The 13,930-nt window shown below is 39.4% G+C and overlaps 1 protein-coding gene across 1 annotated transcript in view; it reads left to right on the plus strand.

Moving 5' to 3' along the window:
- The window catches only part of GCLM (glutamate-cysteine ligase modifier subunit), a 24,339-nt gene extending 15,171 nt beyond the window's left edge, over positions 1-9,168 (plus strand). Inside the window, exons 6-7 of the mRNA XM_056123276.1 lie at positions 609-723; positions 6,076-9,168. Of these exons, the coding sequence (XP_055979251.1) occupies positions 609-723; positions 6,076-6,245 (285 nt within the window). The 3' untranslated portion in view covers positions 6,246-9,168. The remainder of the gene's footprint in view (positions 1-608; positions 724-6,075) is intronic.
- The last annotated feature ends 4,762 nt before the right edge of the window (positions 9,169-13,930 follow it).

The raw sequence follows: 13,930 nt of genomic DNA on the forward strand, positions 1-13,930 counted from the left end.
TTTCTTTTTCCCAAGAATTGCTTTAGCTATTCGTGGGGGCTTATTGTTCCATATGAATTTCAAGAGTGTTTGCTCCATTTCTTTGAAGAATGTCATGGGTATCGTTATAGGGATCGCATTGAATTTGTACAATGCTTTGTGAAGTATTGCCATTTTGACAATGTTAATTCTCCTGATCCATGAGCAGGGAATATCTTTCCATTTTCTCGTGTCCTCCTTTTATAATAACTTTTCTTATTCCTAGAATTATTTTTCCTTTTCCTGACATAATATGAATTAGAAAACTATACGTAGTAATTTTATTTCTGTAAGTGTATTTAATAAAATTTCAAAGGTTTTCTCTGGTGGGGAGGTACAGTTTTGGGGTCACTCCTGGTGGTGCTCAGGGACTACTTCTGGGGTCACTCCTTCTGGTGCTCAGTGCTGGGCTCAAAGTGGGGTCAGCTGCATGCAAAGCAAAGCAAGTGCCTTAAGCCCAGTACTATCTCTCTGATCTCTTAAACTTCTAAGTTCTATGGTGTATAATTTATACATGGTAAAATTTAGGATTCATTACTTTTGATGTTTTGTATTAATTGGCGATATCATGATTTTATTTTCATTTTTAGGTAAAACCAAATAGTAACCAAGTTAACCTTGCCTCTTGCTGTGTGATGCCACCTGATTTGACTGCATTTGCTAAACAATTTGACATACAGCTATTAACTCACAATGATCCAAAAGGTATGCTTGGCATTTTTATTTATAAATTGATAATCTTATAAAGGCCCTCCCGTTGATCATCGGGAGCGATAGCACAGCGGGTAGGGCGTTTGCCTTACAAGCGGCCAACATGGCCAACCCGAGTTCGATTCCTCCGCTCCTCTCGGAGAGCCCGGCAAGCTACCAAGAGGATTCGATATGCCAGACACAGTAACAACAAAGTCTCCAATGGAGACGTTACTGGGCCCGCTCGAGCAAATCGACGATCAACGGGAGGGCCTTTACCTTTACCTTTAATCTTATAAAAAGCTGTGTTTACAGTGATACTTAAATCTTGAACTGTTTTTAATGGTTGATTCAAAATGTGTGAGTATATTTTCAGAAAGCTTTAATTTTTGTCTTTGTACCAGTGGGAAGAGAAGTGAAATGATTATATCCTGAACATATGGTGTGTGAAGGCTTATATTAAGCTATGCAACAAATACTCTTCTTGTTTTTATTGGTTTGGGGTCACACCCAAAAGTGCAGGGGAATTACTCCTGACACAGTGCTTGGGGGGTCATCCAGTGGTGACAGGAGGAACTTGTAGTGCTGTGGATTGAACCTGGGCATCCAACATACAAAGCATGTGTTTAGTCTGCTGAGCTGTCTTATCTCTTTGTGGTCAAAAAAGATATTTTAAGATATTCTAGTGTAGGGACTGGAGAAATAGTACAGTGAGTAGGGTGCTTGCCTTGCATGTGGCCGGCCTGAGTTTGATCCCCATGTAGTGCCCCATATTGTTCCTCAGCTAAACCAGGCATAAGCCCTGAGGGAGCTGGAGTGATAGTACAGCGGGTATGGTGTTTGCCTTGCACACGGCCTACCCGGGTTCAATTCCCAGCATCCCATATGGTCCCCTGAGCACCGCCAGGAGTAATTCCTGAGTGCAGAGCCAGGAGTAACCCCTGTGCATCTGTGGGTGTGACCCAAAAAGCGGAAAAAAAAAAGGGAATAAGCCCTGAGCACTGTTGGCTGTGTGTGGCCCCAAAACCAAAAAAATAAAGGATAAGGGCCTTGCACGCAGCCAACATGACTGACCCGAGTTCGATTCCTCCGCCCCTCTCAGAGGGCCCGGCAAGCTACGAGAGTATCTCGCCCGCATGGCTGAGCCTGGCAAGCTCCCTGTGACGTATTCGATATGCCAAACACAGTAACAACAAAGTCTCCAATGGAGACATTACTGGGCCCACTCGAGCAAATCGATGATCAACGGGAGGGCCTTTACTTTATTAGGATAAGGGAGTAGATCATTGGCAGAACACATTCTTTACATACGCAAGGCCTTGCATTTGACCCTCAACATAAACAAAAAGATATTTTAAGTGGTATTATATGTTATATTGTTTAGAACAGTAGGCCAGTACATAGTGCACCAATGAGCTACTGAATTAAAGAGCATAAATATCTGGAAAAAGGCAGACAAAATTTAATTTAAAACTTAAACATCTTAGGGTAGGTAATTGATACCTATTTGATTAATCATTACTATCAAGACTTACGTTTGGTGTTAAACATTATTTGATTAAAGAATGACTTTCCTGCCTTCTGCAGAATAAATTTTTACCAACATTTTGCAAAATAACTAGTCTTGTAAATAGCTAGCTGGGAAGAAAATATTTAACACTTTGTACTATTTATCTTGAATCTACTCCTGTCTTATTTTTTACCTTGTTCTTTCATGGGGTGAGGAGGAGCTTACCTAATAAACGGGCTAAATGAAATTGTATCTTTGGTATAGTAGATATGGGAAAGTCTTGTGAAAAGTTTAAATTTCCATGACATTTTTGTTTGTTTTGGAACACCTGTTCAGGGATTACTTCTGGCTCTGCTCTTGGGAATCACTCCTGTCAGGCTCAGGAGAACATATGGAATGCCGGGGACGAAACGTGGGTTGGCCCATGTGCAAGGCAAATTCTCTCTCCAGCCCTTCCATGACATTCTATTTGCTTTTTGAATCACACCCAGTGATGCTCAGAAGTTACCCCTGGCTCTGCACTCAGGAATTACTCCTGGTGGTGCTTGGGGGACTATATGGGATGCTGGGGATCAAACCCAGGTCGGCCACATGCAAGGCAAATGCCCTACCCGCTATACTATCGCTCCGACCCTTCCGTGACATTTTAATATCAATTATAGTCTTAACAGATATTAGAGGAAATTATGTTTTATAGACAACTCCTGGAATATGCATTCAGTTTTTACTTCTGTGTCTTAAAAAAGTGGCATTATAGTGATGATTGATTCCATTTGATTCCATTTATTTTTAGCATAGTTATAGTAGTAACCTTTGAAGAATGTATGCTATTTATTGGTATTCACATTTTCATTTTTCTGCTTTCCTATAGGGAGAGGAGGAAGAGTTATACAGTTACTTCTCCTTAAATGATAGTCATTTTGCTCTGTACCTCAGAGAGTTGATCCATAATACAGCCAATTAATAATAGTAGGCATTCTATCGATGAGCAAATAGAGCTTCAGAATTTAAGAAGCTAGCCAAGATCAACCAGCTGACTTTAAATTTTCGTTGTCTATATGTTGGTAGATAGTACATGATGTATCAATTTTGGCAAGGCTACTCCAACAGTAATCATTACCAGCAGCTGATGGATAAGCTTGCATCCTATTTTCCCTCACATAAAAAAATAAAACTGTTCTTGTTACAGTATGAAAGGAAAAGACTAAGGTGGCTAGTATTTTATCTTTATATTATCTAAATTTTGACTTACAGAGTATGTGCTAATAGTATATGATTATTCTGGGAAAGTAAATATATTGCATATGTATTAAGAGAAAGCAGATATAATTTGGTTTTGGTATGTTTTTGTATTACTGGTATACTTTTTTGGGAAGGGGGTTATTTGTTTATTTGGTTTTGATTTTTGGGTCACACCCAGCAATGTTCAGGGGTTGCTCCTGGCTCTACACACAAAAATTTCTCCTGACAATGCTCAGGGGATTGAACCTGTGTTGGCTGTGTGCAAGGCAAATGCCATACCTGCTGTGTTATCGCTCCAGCCCTTTTTTTAAAAAAAAATTATTACTGGTATACTTTGATACTTGGCTGTCTGTCCAGTTTGAATTCTAAACCTTTCTATTAGAATATGTAGATAGGCTGACATTAATCCTCAGAAATGTTGATCCATAAGTAAGCATACTTCTCTTTAAAGATTTCTCATGTTATTGATTTTAAAGCGTTAACATACTTGAGTGACTGGAGAGATAGTACATCAGGTAAGGTGTTTACCTTGCATGCAGCCAACCCAGATTCTATCCCTGGCACCCCATAGGGTCCCCTGAGCACAGCCAGAAGTAGTGCAGAGCTTGGAGTAACCCCTGAGCATACTGGGAAAAAAAGAAGAAGTGATCCCTGAGTAGAGCCAGGAGTAGGCCCTGAGCATCACTGGGTGTGGCCCTCAAACAAAAAAACAAACAAGAAGAGTTAATATACTTAATCAGTCCTATGTAGTTAGAGTTGGGGAAATGAGTCAAAGAGCTCGAGCACATTCTTTTCATGCAGGAAGCTCGGACTCGAAGTCCTAGCTATAATTGGTTCCCTGAGTACTATGCAGAAAGTAGCTCCTCCTCCCCCAGCATTGCCAAGACTAACCCCCCCTGCCCCCCCCAAAAAGTATGTAGTTAATGAATAACATAGTTCTCTGGTTTTGTGTCAGCTGTTAAATTTTTAAGCAATTAGGTTGTAAAACATTTAACTTTACTTGTTATCTAAAAATAGAACTTTGTTTCTAAGTCCGCCAAAGGCTTACCTATGTTCTAAAATTCTCTTATTCCTCAGAAAGGTTTTATTACTATTTAGCCTCTAAGTTACAACAGCCTCTAAGTTGTGGTAGCTGTGAATAGTCAGGGTCAAACGATACTGATGACCCTGACTTTAGAACTTTCTCCTTTTGATTGTTGCTTCCTACCCCTAATTAGATCTAATCTCACTCCCCCAGGGCCTCTTCTCAGTTAGAGAGCCTGATAAAAGTGCATCCACATTAGTGTTACTTTTCCAAAGAAACACCTGCATTTTGTTAATTAAGCCACCATTTACTAGTGGTCTGATCTTGGGTTGACCTCTCTACCTCAGTTTCCCCATGGAAAGGAAGATATATATCTTACAGGGTTATGACATGTATCACATATGCTCAGACTTGTACTCAGAAAAAGACTTTATGACGTGCATAACAGCAACGTATAGGGCATTTCTCTTTCTTTTCCAATGGTGCAGCAGTTCATTTGGAGCAGGTGAGTCCTGTGCATGCCTCCAAACTGCACTGTCTGTAGGCAGCCCTTTAGCCACTGCCTGTTAGGTTAGTCATGACCTCGGTGGGAGCTTTTCAGTTCAGTTGGTTAAACAGATTAAACCTTGAGAATAGAATGTAAAATAAGTAAATCAAAGTACAGTCAGATTTCTAGATTTGTAGAGAGAGATCAAAGAGATTGGTTTATCGCTGATTGAATGGGACTATGGGCAATTTTCCAAAAAATTTTCTTTGTACCATCCGGAGCGATAGCACAGTGGTAGGGCGTTTGCCTTGCACGCAGCCAACGTGGCCGACCCGAGTTCGATTCCTCCGCCCCTTTCGGAGAGCCCGGCAAGCTACCGAGAGTATCTCGCCCGCACGGCAGAGCCTGGCAAGCTCCCCGTGACGTATTCGATATGCCAGACACAGTAGCAACAAAGTCTCCAATGGAGACGTTACTGGACCCGCTCGAGCAAATCGGTGATCAACGGGAGGGCTTTTACTTTACTACCATCCGGTATTTGCCCTGGCTATACTTTAGGATTTACCTGGAACAAGCTGAAGAGGTAGCTCAAGGGACTGAATACATGCTGGGCATGCAGGAGGCCTGGTCTCCAAGCACTGTCACTTCTGACCGTCAACCCTCAGCCTTTAGCACTGCTAGATGTGGTCCCGTAAAACAAAAATAAAAGAATTTCTGGAGGTCCTTGAAACAAAATACCCAGACTCCACTCAACAGGAATTATGAATGAAATAAGCTGGGGAACGGGTGTATATATTTTGTAAAAAACAAAACAAAACATAGATATAATTTATATGTATATATAATCTTATATACATATATGTGGGTTTTTTTTATACATTACAGTTTTGGCTGTGCTCAGGACTTATTCCTGACTGTGTACAGGGATCACTCTTGGCAGGGTTTGGGGAACCATAAAGGGGTGCTGGGGATGGATCCCAGGTCGGCCTTGTACAAAGACCACTTGCTTGTATTTAAATACTCACTGGCATAATGAAGGGCTTTTGTTTCCATAGTTGACACTTTGGGTTTTCATTGTGTTCCGTTTTTTTTTTCCCCTTAAAGAACTGCTTTCTGAAGCAAGTTTCCAAGAAGCTCTCCAGGAAAGTATCCCTGACATCCAGGCCCAAGAGTGGGTGCCCCTGTGGCTGCTGCGTTATTCCGTCATTGTTAAAAGCAGAGGAATCATCAAATCGAAAGGCTACATCATCCAGGCTAAACGGAGGGGCTCCTAACTGCAGTCAGGATCGTCACCTCCCAGTTGTATTTTCCCTGAATATATGAAACAATTGAGATATGTAAAAATCTAATGACTGCCTACACATGGTATCCCCGAGGCAGGTATTTCTCAGTGATAGCTGACATATGTTACTGTCAAGATTTGAATACTTTTCTTGCCTCCACATCACTCACACGAATCTCTGTATTGTTTCCATTAAACTGTTGTTTTCTAATTGAAGTTGTCTATAAAGAAAATACTTGCAATATATTTTTTCCTTTATTTTTATGACCAATAGAAATCAAGTAAATTTGCTGGCTATATATCAGGGTAATGTATATACACTTTTTTATTTCCAAAAGTACCCATTAATTGCTTCTTATTCTATAGAATGAGCAATTTAATTACATTTGTTAAAACTGAAATACTGGAAGATATTTTTCTTGTCATTGGTTAGATGATTATATACCAGAGTTAACTGGAGTAGCCGGGTTCTACTAGTAGTGTAAATAAAAATGTACTTCTTCATCAATAACATGAATGGAAACAACATTTTTTTACGTGTCCTTAATAGTATTTTATTATCATGATTTAGCCTTGTATTCTTGTGCTATATTTTCTTGCTATTATTTACAAAGACATACCAAAGTGAATCTGAAAAAATCAGAAATTTAGAAATTATTGCTTGGGGTCTTTATGAAGGCATTATCATCAATAGAATTTTTAAAAAAATTACCCATCCTTAATATTTTTCTACTCATTTAAAAATATTTCATAAGGATTGAGCATTTTCTATGTGCTCAGCACATACTAGGTAATGTGTGGGCTGTAGAGAACGGAGGCAGTACGGAGCCAAAGGTTAAAGTCAAATAAAGTTTGTGATTTTCATTCCTCACTAATAATTGACTACAAGGCTGAAAGCCAGAAAAGGAATGAAAACAACTTTTAATTCAGGGACAATGATAGCTATATAAATAACTTTGAGATATGAACTTAACTACTTCAAAATAAAAGTATAGAGCTTGAAGAAACTTTATATCATTTAGTATAAGTCCTCCTTGGTTTAAGAACCGGAAAATAGGCCAGGAAAATAGCTCAAAGAGCTGAAGCACATACTTAGCATGCAGGAGGCCCAGGTTCAATCCCTAGCACTGCATGATCACCTAGCACCACCAGGAGTGACTCTCAAGCACTGAGTTAGGAATAAACCTTGAGTAATACCCAGGGGCTCCCCCCAGTTACAAAAGAGAGAGAGAGAAAGAAAGAAAGAAAACAAAAACCAAAATAAAATAGCGAATATATTAGCTATGACCTTTGATAGATATTTCCTTAATTTCACAATTTTGTATTTATAACCCAAATGGTTTGAAAAATATTTTAAAATTTCATATAGTCTCATAGTAGGATACCTACCTTGCATATGTAAGACCCTGGGTTTGATCCCTGGTGCAGAAAATAAAAATCTCTTGATAAATTCTTAAGAGATTTTTTTTTCAGCAAAATGAATTCTCCCCCACTACCCAGTTTTGCAGATTAAGGAATTATAAGTACACTAGACTCTTCCTATCTTAAGGTTTTATGGTTACTGGTTGAATTATTTGATGATTAAAATTGTAATATGGAGACAAATAATTTTCTTGCTAAATCTTACTTAGATTCTGAGCTTTCTAAAGCCTTATGTAGTTTTTGTATTAATTTTATCTGATGTTATTAGTATTTAATTTTTAACTAGAATTATATAAATGCACAACTTTTCCATATAAATCTTTAAATAAACGCGCATTTTAATTTAAGCCTATACACTGAATTGGCCAGCATATTGAGGGAAGTGGGGGAACTTTACTATCAAATTCTCTTTCAAAACCCTGGACTTAAAAATGGATTGTTTAAAAGATTTTTTTTTAAAGTGTGTGTGGCAGGGGGGAATGTGAAAGTATCCAAACTTCAGCAGGAGCTTTTTTGTGTTTTATTCCTAACCCCTCTTGACAAAGAAGCAAGATTGTAGATTTATTTTGTGAAGATGATCCTGTAAGGAACTTTTACATTTTTTTTAACTTCTGTACATTAAATTTCTGTTAGTGAATAACCTTTAAATAATGGGGTATGGGTCTCTATATTTTACAAGCTGGTTTCACAACTTTTTTCATGAATTTATCAGAATATAGTCCATATTTTTCAAATATTTAAGGACCTAATGTTTAAAAAGCCATAAACAAAGTAATATGACCAAATAGTTGCTTAATGTTGAAATAGTTGCTTAAAGTTGAATGCTAAGTTACCAGAAATGTATTTAACAAATGGTTTTTCTAAGGAGATGGGTTTCTGTTCATCCAAGATAGAAAGCATTTATCGAACTGTTTTTTTCCAGTAAACATGAAAAGAAGCTGCAGCTTGCTATTGCTTTTCTAAAATACACTGACGCCTTACTTTAACACACTGTACTGTAACATGGAATTTGTTATGTGATGCATTTATCTTGAATTCCCATTTCAAAAATTATAGTCACCAGAAAGACAAAGATGTTTTTACAAAATATGTTCATGTGGTGTAAATTCTGAAGACCACATTTTGCCAATGTGCTTATAAATGATGTTTAAAAATAACCTGAGTTAGAACTAGAATCACAAAGAACAGGTAACTCCATTTCAGTTCTCACAATCACTTGGACAGCTCTGTGTGGAACAGAAAATAAAATTAGTCGATTTTGAATAAATGGCTTTGAGTTTTCCATGCCAGAGCCAAGTAATAATTAAAATAGCATCTCTGTTTTTAGTAATAAAAGGTCTGAGACTCTTTAAATTACTGTCTTTTTGTAACAGATTTTCTTCCTAATTTTTTCATCCAATATTTTCAATATTGGGGAATGTAAGGTGTTGAGATGCTTGTATCATATTGGCCAACAATTCATCTCCTTGCCAAATGCACATTTAGAGAAATTTGTAGTTTTGATGAAAATTTTAACCATATTCAAATATAATACCAGTTTATGATCATACATTTATTTTTCCTTCTTAGTTAACTTACAATGTACCAAACTTATAAAACTGTTTTCCCATAAAGTTGGTGGTGGGATATTGGTTTTATTTCTGAAAGATATATAACAAATTTTTTACATTTTTTTAGAATTAGAAATAGGAGCGAAGTATTTTAATTAGGTCATTCTACTTTTATGCATATATAGTGACAAAATATAAAGCATTAGTTATTTATAATAGTTTTAAATTTGTCTATATTATGAATTTAGTGTGTGAAATTGTGTAGTTATTTCAATGGTTGTAAGGATCCTGAAACATTATATATATATATATATATTTTTAACGACTTCATCTCAAACTGGGTATGATTTAAAATAAAGTATGGATAACTTTAAATATCCAAGCCATAAAGCTATTTACACAGTCAGCGAAGATTTACTGAATGCCTCCTACGTGCCAGACACTGCAAGGTGTGTGCTGATAGAGGTGAAAAACAACCTTCTTCTTCAAGAAGCTTATCACTGGGAGGAGGAGAGAGACAGTATGTATGTAAAAAGAACATGAAAGGCTGCATTTGTAAAAAATAGATGTGAGCAGAGATTGGGCTCTGTGGAAAGGGAGTGGGGTTGAATTGCAGTAGCAGGACAAAATTCTGAAGAAATTAGTCTTAGAAAAGGACGGAGCACAGGTAGGGACTCTGGGCAGAGACTATTTGCCTAGTGTGTTAATAATAGGCAATGAATGATAAAGTTTGTATGTAAACATTAGGAATTGATTAAGGACATTTCAACAGTTGGTTGATAAAATAATGACTTCTGCTAAATAGATCAGGCTGAAAGAGACTAGAACTTGCCAAACTACCCTAACGTGTCAGGATACAGCTGTACTGTACAACATGTTTTACTTCGAGAGAAGTCAAACGAAACGTTAATATGTATCAGCAATGAATAAATGGATTAAAAAGTCACAAGATTTTGGTGTTTGTTGACCCATTATTCTAAGAAGGTTCATATTTTGCAATACACGACTTATTTTTCTTATTCCCTGCCCTCTCCCCCTTCCCTTTTTGTTGTTAATGTTGTTGTGATGGGATGGCTGGGGATTGAATACTCGGGGCTGTGGTACTTGTAATATCTTGAGCTTTGTTGCCTGGAAGGGTGGAAGGGTTGTCACGTGTCAGGCTCACACACCTAGTGATGGTGCTCACCAAGGTTTGCACTCCTTTTAATTGTGCTTGCACTTTTCCCTCCTGTAGGTCACTCTTGGCTGAAGCACACAGGTATGGTTGTGGGGCTTAGCTGGGTTCACTATGCTCAACCAGAAGTCACACCCTTTTAGATGGTGCTAACACAAGGCTACGGTCTGGGCAGAAGTTGCTTGGAGCATTGGTGATGGCAGGCAGCAGAGCTACCAGTCCTACCTGGCACACATAGGACACTCAGGATTTGAACTCAAGACCACATGCTTGTAAGGCAGACACTGTCAGGTACTGGACTATTCCTCTGAGACCCACAGGGCGCATTTTGCTTTTTTAGATCACACCCGGAGATGCACTGGAGTTTCTCCTGGTTCATGCGTGCAGGAATCTCTCCTGGCGGTGCTCGGGGGACCATATGGGATGCTGGGAATCGAATCTGGGTCTGCCGCATGCAAGGCAAACGCCCTACCTGCTGTGCTATTGCTCTAGCCCCAACAGGGTGCATTTTGGCTGTGCTCTTGTTTTCCCTGTTTGCTCAGCCAGTTGATTTTTTTTTTTTAATTTTTATTAGTGAAACACCATGAGGTACAGTTGTAGACTTACAAATTTTTGTGCTTGGGTTTCAGTTATACAATGATCCAGTACCCATCCCTCCACGAGTGCCCATTCTCCATCATTTACATTTTTTTTTAAATTTTTGTTAGTGAAACACCATAAGGTACAGTTGTAGATTTACAATTTTTTTGTGCTTGGGTTTCAATTGTACAATGATCAAACACCTATCCCTCCACCAGTGCCAATTATCCACCACCATGGGTCCCAATATCCCTCCCACCCCCCATTCCCCCTAATCTCACCCTGCCTCTGTGGCAGGGTATTCCCTTTTGTTCTCTCTCTCCTTTTGGGTGTTGTGGTTTGCAAAAGATCAGCCAGTTGATTCTTGCATCCACTGTACTTAAGTTCACTCTTTTATTCAGTATGTTTTTAGTAATTATTTTGCCAAAAGCCTTTGGGCACTTTCAGGATCCTATTTGTCTGGAAATGTCTATTTTGTTCTCAATCTAAAATGATTATTAGACTTTACTAAATTTTAAGGTTTCCACTTTGCCTCAGCAGCTTGCAGATGCTATTCCATTAACTTCCAGCTAATGAAAAGCTGGATTTCCTTTCCTAGAAGTAATATCTTTTCCTCTGGATGATTATTTTTTCTGTTTTCATTTTAAAGGTGAATTTTCAATTTATTTTCCTATGTAGGGAATTAAACTGGCTGCAAAATGTTTTATTTTCCTGTTTGGTTTTGGGCCACACTAGTGATGCTCAGGGTTACTTTTTTTTTTTTTTTTTGCTTTTTTGGGTAAACCCCATCGATGCTCAGGGGTTACTTCTGGCTCTGCACTCAGGAGTTACTCCTGGTGGTGCTTGGGGGACCATATGGGATGTCCGGAGTTTATCCGAAGTTGGCTGTGTGCAAGACAAACGCCATACCCGCGCCAGCCTCACTTAGGCTTACTCTTGGTTCAGAGGTCCCTCCCAGTAGTGCTCTGGAAGACTATGCAGTAGCAGGAATCAAACCCAGATCTCCCACATCCAAATCATTCACTTAGTCTGTTGGGCTATCTTTCTAGACCCTGCAAAACTTGTTTGATTTTGGTTTTGTCTGGTTTGGGGCCCATACTTGGGAGTGCTCAGGGATCAGTACTAGGGATTGAACTGGGTTCACGACGTGCAAGGCAGTTGCTTTAACCTCTATACTATCTCTCTGGCCCACCTACAAAGCTTTTTGTTGCAACTCCCCAGCAAAAAACCGTATTATTTGAAAGGCACTATTTTGGTTGTTGGATAGGTGGTAGGGCAGCTCTCTACTCAGGGGAAACCAGGCCTCCAGCCTGCAAAGCATGCACTCAGCCCATTTGGCTCTCTCTTCAGCTATTAATGAACATATGGGGGCAGAAGAGATAGAATAAAGTCCTTGTCTTGCATGTGCCTAACTTAGGTTCAATCCCTGGCACCAGATAGAGTCCCCTGAGCCCTGCCAGGATTGTTCCCTGAGCAAAGAGCCTGGAGTAAGTCCTGAGCACCTCTGCATGTGGCCCCTCAACACACACACACACAAAAGACAGAGGCCGGAGAGATAGTACAAGAGTTAGGGAGTATATCTTGCCCACGTGGGCCACTCGTAGGATCCAGCATGGCATCCTGCCCCCAGATTATCGCCAGGTTTAGCCCTGGAGACCATAAAGCACTACTGAATGGGTAAGGTGTTAGTTGAATCCCCGACACCACATGCATCCCACTCACTCCCTAGCTTTCCACCAAAGAAGTAAAGATTTGGGCTGGAGCAATAGCATAGGGGGTAGGGCATTTGCCTTGCATGCAGCCGACCCAGGTTCGATTCATAGCATCCCAAATGGTCCCCCGAGCACTGCAAGGAGTAATTCCTGAGTGCACAAGCCAGGAATAATCCCTGTGCATCACCGGGTGTGACCCAAAAGGGAAAAAAAAAAAAAGATTTGGTGAGACACTGTCTTTTCCCACCTACAACAGTATCCCTTCTAACTTTCCTTCGCTTAAATATCCAGTGAGTATTCCAGCTCTCCAACCTTCATTCAAAATGAGAATAAAGACTTCTCATGCTGGTCATTCTCTTCTCTTTACTTCAAATATACAAGACATAGAGAAATACAGGTATCTCTCTCCTTTACACTTGAGCTTTTCTGTTTTTCTTATTTCTAATCCCCACTCCACATCTCACCTTCAGAGAATGTCCTATCTTGGCCTCTAGTGTCTGTTCCTGAGATCTAACAAAGACCATTAACTCCACTAAGTCTTTATTTACATTTAACATATCAAGTAAAATGAAAGTTCTTTGGGGGAAATAAACTATTATAAAATAATGCACAGGTCTCCTGTAGCCACACCCATGGCTACCTTAAGAATTGCTGTACCACCGGGCATTCTAGGGGAAAGGGCAGCTCAGATAGTGAAGGGAGCACCAAATAAAGGGTGTTTGGAGGATCCTCCCAGGATGGGAGATGCATGTTGAAAGCAGACTATGGACCGAACATGACTGCCACTCAATGCCTCTTTTGCAGACCACTACACCCAAAAGGAGAGAGAGAACAAAAGAGAATGCCCCGCCACAGAGGCAGGGTGGGATGGGGGGGATGGGGGTGGGAGGGATACTGGGATCCAAGTTGGTGGTGGAAAATGGGCACTGGTGGAGGGATGGGTATTTGATCATTATATAATCGAAACCCAAGCACAAAAATTTGTAAGTCTACAACTGTACCTTATGGTGTTTCACTAATAAAAATTAATAAAAAAAAAGTGGAAGAAAAAAAAAAAGAATTGCTGTACCTATAACTAAAACCTGAGCACAAAAATGTGTAAGTCTACAACTATACCTCATGGTGTTTCACTAATAATTTTTTTTTTTTAAAAAGTGCTATACTTGGGGCTGGAGTGATAGTACAGAGAGTAGGGCATTTGCCTTGCATGCGTCTGACCCAGGTTCGATTCCCACCATCT

Source organism: Sorex fumeus, unplaced genomic scaffold (assembly GCF_029834395.1).
Source record: "Sorex fumeus unplaced genomic scaffold, SorFum_2.1 ptg000047l, whole genome shotgun sequence".
Classification (NCBI taxonomy): Eukaryota; Metazoa; Chordata; class Mammalia; order Eulipotyphla; family Soricidae; genus Sorex; species Sorex fumeus.